Source organism: Crocodylus siamensis, chromosome 4 (genome assembly GCF_052110815.1).
Source record: "Crocodylus siamensis isolate JL-2025a chromosome 4, ASM5211081v1, whole genome shotgun sequence".
In the NCBI taxonomy this organism is placed as follows: Eukaryota; Metazoa; Chordata; order Crocodylia; family Crocodylidae; genus Crocodylus; species Crocodylus siamensis.
Genome location: NC_143398.1, coordinates 47636323 through 47652775, shown reverse-complemented (window position 1 = coordinate 47652775; position 16453 = coordinate 47636323). Strand labels below are relative to the sequence as shown.

At 40.6% G+C, this 16453-nt stretch overlaps 1 protein-coding gene across 4 annotated transcripts in view; it reads left to right on the top strand.

Moving 5' to 3' along the window:
* MET (MET proto-oncogene, receptor tyrosine kinase) overlaps nt 1-16453 on the top strand; it is a 129290-nt gene that overhangs the window by 92624 nt on the left and 20213 nt on the right. For all 4 annotated transcript variants that reach the window (XM_090042234.1, XM_090042235.1, XM_090042233.1 and 1 more), the window contains exons 11-14: nt 2934-3152; nt 10530-10676; nt 12731-12887; nt 14377-14517. In XM_090042234.1, the coding sequence (XP_089898360.1) occupies nt 2934-3152; nt 10530-10676; nt 12731-12887; nt 14377-14517 (664 nt within the window). The remainder of the gene's footprint in view (nt 1-2933; nt 3153-10529; nt 10677-12730; nt 12888-14376; nt 14518-16453) is intronic.

Genomic DNA, 16453 nt, shown 5'->3' with positions numbered 1-16453 from the left:
TGCTCCTCACTATTAACTTCAATCAGAGCTACATCCATTTCATAGTTTCATAGTTGGTAGGGTCGGAAGGGACCTGAACAGATCATCTAGTCCGACCCCCTGCCATGGCAGGAAAGAGTACTGCGGTCAAACAACCCCGGCAAGGTGTTCATCCAGCCTCCTCTTAAAGACTCCCAGGGTAGGAGCCTGCACCACTTCTCTTGGAAGTTGGTTCCAAATCCTAGCCGCCCTGACAGTGAAGTAGCGCCTCCTGATGTCTAGTCTGAATTTTCCCTCTGCCAGCTTGTGACCATTATTTCTAGTCACTCCTGGCAGTGCTCAGGGGAACAGGGACTCCCCCAATGCCTGCTGGTCCCCTCTGACTAGTTTGTTACAGGCCACTAGATCCCCCCTCAGCCTTCTCTTGTGGAGGCTGAACAGGTTCAGGTCCCTTAGCCTGTCCTTGTAGGGTCTCCCCTGCTGTCCCCAGATCATGCAAGTGGCCCTCCACCATCTCCATGTTGTCCACATCCCTCTTGAAGTGCGGCGCCTAGAACTGGACACAGTACTCCAGCTGCGGCTTGACCAGTGTCGCATAGAGGGGGAGTATCACCGCCTTGGACCTGCTTGAGATGCATCTGTGGATGCATCTCTTTAATAAAGGGCAAATCTTGGCCAATAGTGAGTTGCTATGTAGTACAGGTTTAAAACTCTAACACTCCTTTCCAAAGCCTTGAAAATGCTTTTCTTGCCAAATTTAAGATTTCGCTATATTATATATGGAAACATGAATAATAATTGTGAGAGAAGTAAAAGTGCTGATTTATAGACAGATAGTCTAATCCCATGTTTCAAGCTAATGTAAGTAAATTAGCTATAAACATTATAATCCTCATTTGATATACAGCTAAATTGTATTGCATTCACTTAGCATAAAAGAGACAAATGCAAATTAATTTCAAGACAACCTTCAGGCAGAATGTTATAATGAGAACCAATATAACCCTTCCACCTCCCTCCCTCCCTTCCTTTCCCCTCCCCCCCCCCCAAAAAAAAATTAAGTGAGAGAGAGAGGATTTTGGCTCTATTTAAATGTATATAGTTATTCAACAGTAATAGCATTTTCCCAAGGAAATATCTTGGAGAAGAAACAGAATACCAGAAATGGCTGGTCTGTAGGTGCTGAAGGTCCTATGCTTCATCATTAATATTGTTTATGTCAGTCACACTATTGGAAAGGGGTAGGGCCAAATTATGTTACTCAAAGCAGTTTTCCAGCTGCATAAGCGGCATTTTGGCTCTTACACACAGCTTATGATTCTATTACAGTTGTAGTTTGACCACATATGCATCCACATGACTACTGAGCATGCATAATAGGGTACACACACTAGCCAGGCAGGTATTTGGTTACATAGCGTTGCAGCAGAGGAAAAGGCACAAAGTAGGAATATAAATCTAAGTGGGATTAATCTACACCAGAGCCCCCAAAGCAGTTAATATGGTTCTCTGTGCATGCAGACAAAATCCTCCTCTGCTTCACCTTCCCTTGTCTTAACCAAACAAAAATGGTGCTGCATAGAAGAGGAGTGGGTTTTTTTGATATGGTGAAGGAAAATTTCTGAATCCTTGTCACATGAGTGAGGCTTGACAAGTCTGAGAATTTGCACACTCTGGCTGGGGACGTGAGCCAAGGCGAGGGTTATGGGGACACAAGCTTGTAATGAGGAGGAGGTTGTGCTGCTGGGTTGGAGGAGGAGGAGGTTTGGCAGAGATAGATATGAGAGAATGGAGGGAGTGGGAGTGGGAGTGGGAGTGGGAGTGGGAAGAGCTGCTGAAGAAGGATCTTTGATTGGGAGTTGGGAAGGGAAAAGACAAGACTGCACTGTGTAACCAGGAGAAAGTAAGAGAGCAGTCGTTTTCTGCCTACCTGTCCCCTGCAATATCGATGTTTTATTTTGAATAAATAAAGGGAGATATTGAGTTGGAAAGAAGAGCGACTCCCTCCCTACTATTTTCTGACTGAACATCATCATCTTCCCCCAAATGTTCTTGTGACACCCCTGTCTGTCCCCGTTTGAAAATCTGGTCACCATATAGGAGGAGGCTGGTATATGTGAGGGGTTCCCACAGCCCCACCACTTTACTAAGTGTTGTGGTTTCAGTATTTCTGTGATGAAGCCTTCTTTTCCTATTTCTGGTCTAGGCAATCCTCCAATTGGGATAGGGAGCAGAAGAGCAAGAATGAAGAATATGAGGGATACTGTCATATTCCCTGTTTCTCTGTGAAAATGCACATTCCCTCATCCTGGTATACATTACTGTGTACAAGGAGTCAGTCAGGCACTGGCCAACAATAAGCCATTTTGAACTTTTCTACATTTTCTTTGGTGGTATTCATGCCTCATTGGACATTAATTTCCCTTACTACAGACTCTTCTGGTGGGTACTACCTCTGCCATCATTGCTAATCATTTAAACTCAGAGCCATGGACCTTCAACAGATGATATGCGTGTTCATTCTGCCCCAGCTGTGGCCAGGATGTACAGTTTTATCCCCTGCAATGAATACTACAAGGGCAGACTGCAGTCAGTGGGCTTGTGTATGGTATAATGCAGAATTGGAGCTTTAAATATATAATTGTATAAGTAAAAACATTTATGATTTTTGTGGCACAGAAACACATGGCTTTTTGGCACTGGGTAGGAGTATTTCTCCTATATTTGGTCCTAATATAATTTCTGTTACATCCTGGGTTGTCTGAATTTATTTCTTTTTCTAGGTGGATACATTGGCCTGCAATTCTCAGTTATTTTTACTGTTCTCCAGTTTTCCCAATGTTTATCACTCAATATTACCCATTGAAGAAAAACATAGGTATGATGTTTAAATAATAATTCACACCCTGTATTTTCAGTGTATCAACTTACTCTCTGCTCTTTTTTTATTACAGGCATGTAACCATCACTCTAACTCAGAGATAAGCTGCTGCACAACTCCTTCACTTAAATCCTTCAATCTGCAACTACCTTTTGTTACAAAAGTGTTTTTTATTTTTGATGGAGTCACCCCTTTGTACTTTGATTTTGATTATGTGAATAACCCTGTATTTAAATATTTTGAAAAGCCAGTGGTTCTCTCAAGAGGCAGCCAAAATGTAATAGAAATTAAGGTAAGAAGTGCTAAAATGATTTTGTAAATCTAATTTTGATCTAATTGGCTTTTTAGCAGTTAAACCTAAATGGAAGTATTTTATTATGATATTGCTGGCTATACCAGCAAATAAGCTCTAAAACACAAGTCATAACACTGAAGTGTAATAGGGAACTGTTTTGGTTTTTTTTAATGAAAGACTGGAGAAAGGTTCTCAAAGAAATCTGCGTAAAACATGAAGCAGTAAATAGCATGAGAACATTGTATTCTACATATAATATGTTTTTTTGAGGTCACAGTTGCCATGAATTAAAGAAAGAGAGCCGAACTTACAGATGTACACTTGGCATATTATGTGGAAGTGGAAAAGTACTTTTCCTGGTCCTCAGGACTTCCAGAGGCTAGTCTGGCATCCATGCAGGCTAAAGCAGCCTCAGGATGGTTCCAAGTTGCACCAGCTTTTAGCAGCCTTTTACAAGCTGTTGGAGAGCAATGAAGTAGTGTATGCTCCAACACAGAAAACTTGGGGTATTTTTAGCTGTCCAGCTGCAATGTACCAAGACCAAGAATCTGGCCCCAAATTTGAAATGCCTGCTCTGTAAGATTCAACCATTTCTACTTCCTATAGCCTTTCTATTGAAAGGAAAAATGAAATTTGTAGTGACAAACTGATCCTGCTGCCCTGACATTATATACCTGAATATATTATGTATTATACAGGCAGTCAGACTAGGTAATTACCAAGGAACCTGATTTTCTCTGATTTAAAAAAATCCCCAATTTTTGGCTTAAAAAAAGTAACTCCATATCCACATTTTCCCATGATTTAAATGAAACACCACTAGTATATAGATATATATATATAGAGAGAGAGATTTTTTTTCATTTTAATCATGGAAAATGTGGATTTGGGGTTACTTTTTTTAACTGAAAATTGGGGGTTTTTTTAAATCGGAGAAAACCAGTATCCCTGGTAATCACAGTGATCCATTCTGCCCTTAATATTTATGAATCTTTAAAGGTTTCAGATCTGGTAATGAGTGCCTGTTTGGAGTAACCAGTCCGGATGCTGAGGTAAGCCAGACAGTGCTGAGAAATACAATCAAAGTGCCAAAGCACAACCAGTTCCCAGATATTATACTGGTCATAGGAGTACATGCAGACAATCTGTGTCCATGCCATGTGTGTACAGGACTGCCTAGAGATATGTAAGTCTGCTGAGCAGAAGATTTTGATATTTTGAAATTTAGTTTTGTTCCAATTCAGAATAAAAACCAAAAATGTGAAATTCTTTGTGGAACAAAATAGGGGCCTGGCTCTGTGGCAGTCGCCCCTTGGGGGTTGCTTCAGAGCTGTATGTCCTTGAAGTCCTTGGGTTCCTAACGCCAACATAACCTGCATGGCACAGATACCTGGGAGCAATGACTGTAGAAGGCCTTCAGTTTGATGGACAAGATACTAAAGAGCCAGGTAGGTGAGTTGGTAGAAAAATCAGGCAGATATCTGATTAAAATGAGCTAGAACTTAATAAAAAAGAACTCTCTCTACAAAATATTTTCATTTCAGCCAATGGACAAATTCTGGCCACACATTTTATAGCTTTTTTTTTTAAATCATTTATACATAGAAGCCTTAACTACACAATTGCCTGTTCCCCAGCCTGCCCACAAATATCCTCTGTGATACTGTGAAGAAAATTTTCAAAATTTAGCTATGCAGGCCTAGGGCAGGAATAAAGCCCTCCACCCAGCATCTCCATGGCTCAGTGTCTTCAGACAGTAGCAACAGAACATTTCTGCTGTATGTGTGAGGTAGATATTTATAGTAAGAAAAATTTCATAGTTGTTGCCTCACCATTTGGTCCCTGCTTTTTTTTAACCTATTTATGCACCAAAGCACTTTATTTGCTATACTTTCTTTTAAGAATTTTGACCCTCTTTCTGCTTAGTTGTCAAGGTGGAAACCTTTCAGATAGTGAAGACTAACTGAAGACTGCCTTTTTGGAGAGTAACACAATGATAATTTAGCTATGCTGGTATCCCTTGTAGCCATGGTTCCTAGCCAGCTGCCTACCTAAGCCTGATGCCCCTGATTATTTCCTGGCAACCAGCTTGAGAATGACATTAGTGAAAATTGGTCTCCTAGAATAAAGCATGAGCATGCAGTAATTCAACATCCTCCTCCAAACAAAATTAGTTATAGTGGGATGCTTCCATCTAAACACTGAAGCAACTTTTAGAACTTATGTTCGGGAGCCAAAAGGTCATTACAAGCCATAATGGCAACACTCTTCCCTTGCCCCCTACCCATGTACAAAAACGCATACACAAGTTGACGTGCCTCATGGTCATATTTTGTGCAATAATTAAGCAAGTGCACCATGAAATTAAATGGCAACTTGCTTCAGTGAACAAACTGTTCTACCAAACCAAAGTTCTTTTATCTTTTTCTTCATTAGTTTCAGAGGAGTAGGGGGAAGCTTTTATCATGGGTTTTTCAATCAAACTAATCTAGTGTGACATATTTGGCTTTCAACAAATGACTGGGGATACTGATGGGAAGGTTCTATTTGGTTTCCCTTGATGAACATAGGATGTTTTATAAGGAAATGTTACTATGAAAAAACCGCATTTAGTCATTTGCACTATCTAGGATCCCAGCCTTTATCTTCAGTGAAAGCCTTCCAAAATTCCATATTACTCTCTGTCTCTCAGGGTCTCACCTCCCAGCCATCTTTTCTTGCCAAGTATGTGATTTTCTTTGAAGTCTATCAATGTCATTCATACCCCGGTCAGAGGGGTCATGGCAGAGTGACACGAGGCAATCTCCTGCTCCACTCCCACTCAAATGGCTTTTGAAATGCTCCCGTCTCCTGCCAACTTGGAGAGCATACAGGCTATAGAACAAGTCCTATTGTCTGCCAATCTAGGACAACCAAAAAACTCAAGTCTAGGCAAGAGAATGCAATTATTGCCTGCCAAATAGTCAGTGACCTGTACTCCTAAACTCTGGGTGTGCTAACTGCTTGGTGCATCCTATGAAATGAAAATGAAAAATGACCTCCTGTCTCAGCACACTTGTAAACACTACCAAACTGCAGAAGAAATGGGTGATTTACCCACATGGCCTGCTCTTTTGTTGAATTCCTTCTCTGGTTCTGCTTAACTGATCACCACCCATATTGTATGCATGTTTTCTTCTTCCAAGCTTACATACAATACATATCCATCACATACTATTGTAGTTCCTACATCTACCTCAGTGTCAAATCAGCAATAAGGAAATCTCAGTGCTAGGCCAGTATTCATTTTAAGCCACAATTTGGACATGCCTGGCAAACAGATATTTTAAGCACAGATCAGATCATGTCAGCAGCTTGCCCTTAACTGTGGCAAGTGATAGAGACATCCCGAGGAGTAGAAGGAAGATCAACACCCCCTACAAGGGCAGCTCTAGGCACTCCATGTAATGCATCTTGACTCTGCATGTGACCATTCTTAAGGTCCTTTTGGAAAGTTCTCAGTGCTGTTTTTAATCAGGGTATGTCTGTGCTGCAGAGTTGTATAAAGACACCTGACTCACAGCAGCATAGAGCTCACAAGCGTGCTATACTGTTGGGAGTCCAGGAGCAGCTGTTACTTAGGGTTCCTTCAGCTTCCAGAATTAAACCAAAAAATTAAAAGTGCAAGCAGGACAGAGAATGGAAAGAAAGTTAATTAGTTTATTCTAATTTATGTCATTTTGGGAAAGGGCAGAGCCCCAGACTTTAGAGTCTTTTCTACTTTCACTGGCCTCTCCACCAACACAGAAACCTCCTTACCCAGTAACATAATGTGGGGTGAGCAAGCTGGACACATGCCCTGAGCACTACCTAAAGGGATCAGCACCAGAAAGGCACCCTTACTCATGCCTCATTCTCCTATCCCCTTCTCTGCCTGCACTTTCCAGCTGCAGGAAGCAGCAGCGCAGGCAGTTTGTGTCACAGAGCGCAAGTCTTCCCGGAAATTTTTGTTTTATTGAACAACAGTAGATTTCACAGCTGCTTAGGGGTGATGGGGGTGAGGATGGAGAATTTAACCCATTTTTTACTGCTGAAATTAGCATTTTACCCCATTGACATGGGCTTCAGCAGCAAAAAAAAAGTGGTAGAAGTTCCCCTCCGCAGCAGCAGCAAACTAAACTACTTTGTACTCCATGATACACACTGCCCATGCTAGTGCTTGATGCCGCTTCTCTGAGACAGCCAGAACTTGGGGTGGGGGGTTAGGGAGGGCTTCCTTTTTCTCACATTATACCTAAGAGGTCCCTACCTGTGATGATGGTATTGCCCTTGGTTCTCCTTCCTGTTCCTGTCTGAGCAGGGGCTTTAACGAACAATACAGCCAGGGGTTTTACAGATTAGAAATCATATGCACACACTGAGACAAATACAGACTACCCATACATTTGGTTTGTAAACCACAGGACTTAAATTTTAAGCATAACTCATTCTGGCAATAGAAGTAATTTGCAAAATGATGATTTCGTGTGAAAATTAAGATCCAGACAATCCTTAGATAAATCTCCCTTAGAATTAAAAGATGGAAAAAAAACCTGCTGCTCCAATCTCAGGCTGCTCAATGTGGTTGCCTATCAAAGCATTAAGAAACATAGCCAGTCCATTTATAAATGACTTAATTGATTAATTTTTCTCCACTTCTGTTGGAAGATTACCTTAGTTTTAGAGCTCTCAGTTAACAATATTACTGATATTAAGTCTAAATTTTCCATTTATTTAATTGCATTTCATTGCTCCTAGTTATAACCCTTGAGGCTGATGCAAAGCGTATTAATCTTTCTGTATTGCTCAAATACTCATAACTGTGGAGACGTATGGTATGTGGAATTGGTCTGTGATGGCTGTTCAAAGTAGTACCTAACTGCCATCTATGGCTTATGGAAGCACCAACCATTCAGAACACAGCAGGGGTGAGGAACAGATTTTTTTAAAGGCAAAAAAAGTAACATGAAAGACCAGTAACATGCTCTCATTTGCTTGCTCCATTAGTAATTAATAGGTGCTTCCCTCCATCCCCAACATTTTTGTGCTAAATTCTGGAGTGTTTAACTAAGGAGAGGTCAGAAAATCTGCCATATATTTATGGCAATAACTGATGGCCTGACCAGAACTGGTCAGGAATTTCTTAATGAAGTGCCAAAATTCAATTTTTTCCTGAGAAATAAACTTCTATTTTCATGGAAATGTATTGTTTTGAATGCAAATCATCAGGGAGATGCATCACGTCCTGGATGAAAGAGCTAAAATATCCTGTAGCCCAGGGTACCTACTTGAGATGTGAAAACCAGATTGGTCTTTGCTCTGCTTGATTCAGAGGAAGACTTGAATGTGGGTGTCTCCCATCCTGGCAGAGAGTCAGTCTTTCTCTATCAGACAATATTTAAATATTTTTCAAAGTGATAAGAGACAGAGAGAGCTTACATAGCATGTTTCATCCCAGGACATCTGGGGAAGCCAGTTGCTATTTAGCAAGACCCAAGAATTGGTTAGAGCACTCCCCTGGGATATGGCCCTACCTGAGCTGGGCCAGGGGCTCCTAGCTGGATCTACCACCTTCTCTCCCCCACTCTCTCACCCACACCCCCAAAAACCTGCATAAAGTAGTTTTTCTATTGGGATTGAAATACATTTTAGAATTGAAAAAAAAATCACAAAATGGAGTTCTTGTTTTCTATGAATCCTGCACGGAGCTCACTGTAAGCTATTCTTTTCAACCCTCCCTTGGTTAGCACATCTAGAGTATCTTCTACTGGTGTCCTCATCCTCCCTGCTTCCCTCCCTTCCTTCTGATTGTTACATTAGGGCTTGCATACATGTGCAGGCTATTAGAAGGTAAACAAGAGTGGGGACTGAAGGCACAGCAGCTGCTCCATGATAATTGCCTGGGTGCAAGATCCTATTCCATTGGTGCCTGGTTTTTTTTCAGATGGTGGGCTGGATGAGTGGTGCAGGTCTGGCCTAGCTGGGGCCTGATGAAGCTAAGTGGGAATGGCTCAACCAGTACCCAGTGTAGCCATGTAAGAAGAGCTCACCAAGTCTGATCCTCACACCTGCATTGGACTGCAGCCAGGCAGTTCCAACATGACTGCTTCCAGCCTGGCTCCCCAAAGCTGCATCTGGCCCTGTACAAGCCATTTCCACAGAGCTAGATTGGGCTATGGCTTGATCCAGCCACTCAGGAACCAGGCCCAATTCTTGTGCATGGGGTCAGCCTGGCTGGGGCCCATCCAGCCATGTTGTACTTGGGAATATGGAGGCAGGGAAGCAGTGGCAGTGTTAATTGCCATTGCTCTTCCACCACCAAATTTATGGACCCATGAGGAGACCCCACCAGCCAGATTACATGGCTTTGTGGGCTGGAACTGGCTATGGATCTGGCCCTTGGGCCAGGGGTTGGTTGAGTACCTCTGTCCTATTCTGGTGTGAATCCTAAGCTAAGGTAGTTCACCTGTCAGTAGAAAATGGGCTAGCTTACCATGCCTCAGTTGTCATTTACCCTGGGAGAAGAATGTGAATGCAAGTAATTTTCACAGAATAGCTACTACACTCTACACCACCACCCTGTTTATCATGCCTCTACTTGTCTTGAATTCGTTTGTGAGCTCCTCAGAGCAGGAACCTTATCCTCTTAAATATTTGGACAGCACAAAAGGGGGCCTCACCCTGACCAGGGCCTTTACATGCTAATACCTTCCAAGTACTAATAGACATTTGGCTAAGTCTGGGATGTGAATACCAAAGGAGTTTTTCTGGGTCAAAAATATTGAATAGGGCTTTAGAATGATGTCTTATTTACCAGAGCATGCTTATGTTTAATTTTACCAATACACTTAACCAACATTTATGAGACCAATTCACTTTTTCGCTTTGCAAGTTTCATCTCCCCTTTATAATGTACCTCCCTTCTCTACTTGCAAAACAAAATATTTGAGATGCCTGTAATTTGTGGCTAACAGAATGCCAGTTTTTTTTATAAACAACATAGTCATATATTGCTTCCTTTCTCATGTGTATTATGCAAAAATCTAGGCTACACAGTGAACAAAACAGCCAAATATATTCTTGCATGTTTACATTTTTAGAAATCTTTGTGGCTGTATAAGTGTAACTTAAAGCAGGTTTTAGCCTTAAACATTTTATTTCCCCTTTATCTGTCTGCCAAACTGCTGTTTTCATTAACAGAACTTATATACGTGTATTGACTCGACAATACAAACTTAATTGTATGTTTTATTTCTTAATTGGCTCTTATTTATAATGTTTTTCTGAACCAATCAAGTGTCCTTACGCTTTATGAAGTACTTATGTAAAGTAGTAATTGATTTTTCCTCCCCCCAGGGAAGTTATATCGACTCAGAAGCTGTGAACGGCAAGGTGCTAAAAGTTGGCAATGAGAGTTGTGAAAATATCTTCTTGCAATCAGAATCAATTTTCTGTACAGTTCCCAGTGAGCTGCTGAAAACCAACAGTGAGCTAAATATAGAGGTGGGATATCTCCCCTGCATATGTGATAACAATGCCACTGTAATTATGGAACCTACAAACTTAGAATACAACTTAAACCTAGGATTCACAGTGAATCCAGTTTGTGCACTTCCTTTAGTGTTAGTCATAGTAGTTTTAAATTTAATCTTACTTAGAACTGTTAATTCTTTTAAATGAAACATTATTATTTTTATTAGGGCAGCAAGTAAGCACCCCCATCATGGACTGGGACCCGGTTGTGGTAGGTGTTATATAAACACAGAAAAAAATAACAGTCCCTACTCAAAAAAACTTCTAGTGTAAGCATAGGAAGAAACTAGAGATGGGAAGAACGTGGTCACAATAGAACATTCATCTTAATCCTGGTTCTGCAAGCCTTTTTTGGGAAAAGTCTCACTAGAATCCATGGGATCAGGCCCCTGATATGATGAATACATGAAATTATCTTTTCTCCACCCTCTCCAATTTCATTTTATTAGTTCTTGTAAATTGATGACATTCAGGACAAATACTTGAGTCCATTATTTCACTCAGTATGAACCAAAACTCGATCCCACTAGAGTTACTGGGAATGTAGCCACTAAGTTATACTGGACCAGGATATGACCTTTTGTTGATTCATAAGACACCACAAGAATGTTTTAGGGTTTTTTGATGAAAGATGAATGAAGGAAGATAAGAAATGATGTTCCTTTTTACAATTAAACCGTTATGTATCCTGTCATGCTACAGTGAAATCAGTGGGCTTATGAATAAGTAGGATTGAAAGCTGTATGGTATCTTTCTTTCAGACTGTAAGCTGTCTGGGGCAGGGACTATCATTTTGTTCTGTTTATACAGCACCTGTCACAATGAGATCCTTATCTGTAACTAGGGCTCCTAAGTGCCATCATAATACTACTGTCACTACATTACTAGTTAAGATAAGATAGTTTACAAAAAAAAAAACTACAACTTTTTGGGCATGTAGCTGGCCAAGTATAAAATCATTTGGTCATGTAGCTGGCCAAGTATAAAAATATCATGCTTTATGGACTCCTTATACATTTTTTCAACACCTGAAAATTCCTTCTTATCATATGCCTATGTGATATGCATATACATACATATTTATACGTATGTAGCTGCTAAGGTAAATTCATTTGATTGGTTCTGTTATGCCATATTCCCTAAGTTCTTTAGCTTGTAAGAACCAAATATGCCCAGCACCTTCTACATGTGGAAGCAAAGAGTTTGGCATAAAATGGTGAAACAAGCTTTTTCCCTTTTTCTTGGCAGGTAGACTTAGAAATTGGTGCCTGATCAGCAAAGAGGAAATTTTGCTTTTCTGACAGGCAGATCTACCATTACAGTCCCCAAAAAACTGAATTGCACACAAGGAAGAAGGATTGCCAAATGCATTCCAACAGACTGAGATAGTGCCATGTGACCTGTGATAGTTTTGTTCTGTTGGCTGTCCAGTGTTTGTTAGTTTGGCTTTTTTTTTTCCTAAACTGTTGACTTGCCAGGGACTGAATCACATGAGTCTGGAAACGAAAATAGAGGAGTCTGAGGAAAGTCTGAAGCTGCCCCATGTATATAGGTCAAAAGGACATGTCCTATAGACACTTAGGCTATTTTTTTAAATAATAGGAATGCAGTAGGTATTTGTTTGTGTAATGGATGTAAAAGGTAAATTAGTACAAGGTAGGCACCTTGTAGTAGTAGTAGGCACCTACTGCTATGTTTGTGTGTGTAAGTGCTCAATTCCTCAATAGAGAATGTAGTTGTTTACGTTTGCTACTTTGTCCCCTGAAAAGACTTAATAAATCACAGAGAACCAGATTCTGATTTTGCTTACACCAGAGCAAATTCATTGCATTACTTGAAATTGTCCCTCGCTATGGAATTTCTTAAAGCCAGGATTTAAGCCATATGAGAAGGCTTGGATCCCACTATTTCAGTGCAAATATGTATTACCTATTTGGGAGGAGAAGGAGGGAGGAGCAGAACAAAGCAGAGGTAATTTAAAATTTTCCCCTGCATCACAATTCTTGTATTTCTGTTTCTTCCAGTGGAAGCAAGAAGTTTTGTCAACTGTTATTGGGAAAGTATTGGTTCAGCAAGATCCAAATTACACAGGATTGACTGTGGGAGTTGTTTCAATATCCATTGTACTTTTGTTATTTGTGGTTTTTTTCTTGTGGATGAAGAAGAAGAAACAGATTAAAGGTACAGATGATTAACTTCATGATGTAATTACAATTATAAATGGGTTTTTTAAAACATGGACTAATGTATGCACTATCTGTGTCTGAGAATGCCACTCTTAAACTACATCAATAGTGATTGTACAATAAAGATGGAGCTCTCATCTGAATTTTAGCCCGTTTCTGCTACCTGTATTCTGTAAAGGGCAAGAGCCTAGCCAGACCTGGCCAACTGAGAATAACCCTGTTTCGACTCATTTTGAGCTCAAAACAGCAAAATCAAAATGAAACAAAGGGCTTCAAAACAGCCTCAAAACAAAATGAGGCTAGTCGAAAGATTTCAAAATATTTTAAGTTTCAAAGCAGCCAGCAGTCAGGTGGTGGAAGATGCCGGAGAACCAGGGCTGTGCTCCCAGCAGCTCTGTAGCCCCATGTGGCTCAGCCAGGCGGGGAACGCAGCTCTGGCTCTCCCCGCCTCCCGCAGCCGGGCTGTGGGAAGCCCATCGCAGCTCAGGAGAAGGAAACTGAGCTCAGCTGGACTGAGTTGCCTTCCCCAGTCTGATCACAGCACTGAGGAGGGAAACTCAACTCAGCTGGGCTCAGTTCCCTTCCCCAGCTGGATCATAGCGCTGGGGAGGGGTACTCAGCTAACCAGGCTCACTTCCCTTCTCTGGCCCAATCATAGTGCTGGGATGGGGAACTCAGCTCAGGTGGGCCGAGTTCCCTTCCCCAGCCCAATCGTAGCGCTGGGGAGGGAAACTGAGCAATCGGGCTAAGTTCCCTTCCCCAGCTCCCCAGTCCCAGGCGGCAGTACCTGGCTTCCCTCCCTCATCTGGCAGGCAGATTGGGGGCCTGCAACCCTGGGAAGACTGGCACAGCCCCCACAGCCTCCTGGGGTTGCAGCCCCCAATCTGCCTGCCGGGTGAGAGAAGCTGTTTCGATCTTCCCCATTATAGCCTATGGGTGAAATGTTACACCAACGTCACTGTTTCAATGAAACAATGAATGGAACCGTTTCACTGCTTTGATGAAACAAAATGGAACAACAGTTTCAAATCAAAATGAAATTCAAAGCAAATTTCGAAATCTCGAAACTCAAGTCGAAATGAAACAGTGCCTTTTTGCACAGCCGTACTGTGCACCCGTTCTAGAGGACAGCACTACAGCCCATGGGCCAGATGATGCAGTGCTGGGGGCCACACCTGCTCTAGTCTAAACCATCTTCTCCCTCCATGAGCCCTGCCGTAGGGAGACTAGGGAAGGGAGAAAATGTTTGTAGTAAATACATTACAGCTATGCTTAGTACATGGTCCCTGAAGAACTGTGTCCACTTTGCATAGATTACAGAAGCCTTCATGGTGCTCTAGCTTTGACCCACCTTGAGAACTGCTGTAATAACTTCCCTTGTCAGCACAGCAGAATGTCTGCGGTCTACATATGTATTCTTAAATTAGTGTTGACACTCACTCTGTACAGGTGTTTAATATCACTTCTTTCACATCCATTTTTAGATTTGGGAGGTGATCTAGTTCGCTATGATGGTAGAGTGCACACTCCTCATTTGGACAGGCTGGTGAGTGCAAGGAGTGTAAGTCCAACTACAGAAATGGTTTCTAGTGAATCTGTAGACTACAGATCAACTTTTCTAGAAGGTAGGATTCTGTAAGTAATCTGAACAAATGTTGCCTTATATTAAGCTTCTTGTTTCAAAGCTATTTTCATATGACAAAAAGGGTTTGACTTGTATCTTACCGCATCATTTTTCCTCATATCTTCTAGTACCTACCTGGGCTATTCAGCTAGTGGCCCACAGGCTGCATGCCTCCCACAGTGGGTTAATCGGTGACCCCTGAGGTCACCCTGGCTGTTACTCCCCTCACTGATCCAGCTACTCCTACAGCTTGGGTCTCCTGGTTCCCCCTCCCTTCTCTAGCTTTGACTTTCTGTCCCTGCCCCTGTCTGTTTTCCCTGCCTAACACTGCAACTCAACTGGCAATTAAAAAAATCAAGCTTTACATGTATTCATGTGTGTATATATAAGTTACTATATTATACTATATAAAATATTTAAAATATTATGATATATATTATACATTCCATATATATCTATATATATCTATACATTCAATTATACATTATACTGAAAATATATATATATATATGTGGAATGTATAATGTATATCATAATATTTTATATAATATAGTAATAATACATATACTATGTTATTAATATATTATAATATAATATAGTAATATTATAGTGTGTATATACATACTGTTACTATAATATAGTAATAATATATATAGAATGTTATTAATCGTGATTGTGTGATATCATAAGGGTTGTTATTTATAATATATGCATCTGTGTATACATATGCAATTACATATGATTCTGTTATTATGCCTAAATTTATGCCATCTGACAGTGGAATAAAGGGGATGCTCTGTGTACAAGGGATCATCCAAGAATAAAGAAGTCCTGTGCCAAAGGCCAGAAAGGAAGTGGCTCTATTACATGTACGTAGGGCAAGTCCTCTATTGACTAAAAACTTGCCATAGAGCCACTACGCATTGCTAAAGTATCTGTGGTCATCCACAGTGCATCAGAGAATCAGGCTCACTGATTATACTTTGGTGAGCACTATTAAATCCTCTTTAATAGAAGTGTTAGAAGATCAGATCTGCATAGAGGCCGGCAGATCAGGACAATAACTGACTGTATCAGACAGTCCAGGACTCTCTGACTTGACTCATTACTTTGTTTTTATCACAGGGGAATGCTATAGCTTATTTTTGTCAGTCACAAAAACTAAATTCATGTGGGTTTATTAATATTCGCACCAATTACTGTTAAGAGTAAAGTAAGAACATCAGCAACATTTGAGGTAGATTGAGAACAGCTATTAAAATTAAATGCTAGAAAGGCTCATTTTAGTTGCACAGCAATCACAAGATACTGCTTCTCCTAAATATGAAGAGTATGCTAGTGCATTCCTAAGCATAGCAATATTACTCAGCATCTGGAATGTAAGGAGGATAACTGAACAGTATACTTTATAATATGTGGATACTTTCAAATATCTGTGTTTTGGTAACATATCTCTGTGGAGCTTTTTTTTCTTTTTTCTCTGGTAAGGTTCATTGTTATGTTTTATTTCCTTATGACCTTGGGATTTAGACTGCTCTTTGACTCCCTGGAGTCATGCCAGGTTTACATTGAATGAAAACAAACACTGGCTCTGTAATTCTATAATACAAAATAGTAAAAACTTCTTTAAACTAAAAGAAAATTAAATATTTGAATGTTATATTGATTAAAAATACTATTCTCAAATAACTATACCAAGCTTAATTGAAACGATGTTAGGTATACAAGTGAGCAAGAGTTACTTTCACATGTATCACCAACTCTATTATCTTTTTAAAGACTTCAGGATATGAATCACCTCTAGGCAGTTCCTTGGTTGAATATTTACTAGTGGACAAATGTAACCGATCACAAGCAGCTTTGGAGTGCTTATTTAAAATTGCCAATCAAGTTATGATCACATCATAATACAAAGTTGCGGGGGTTTTTTAATCCTT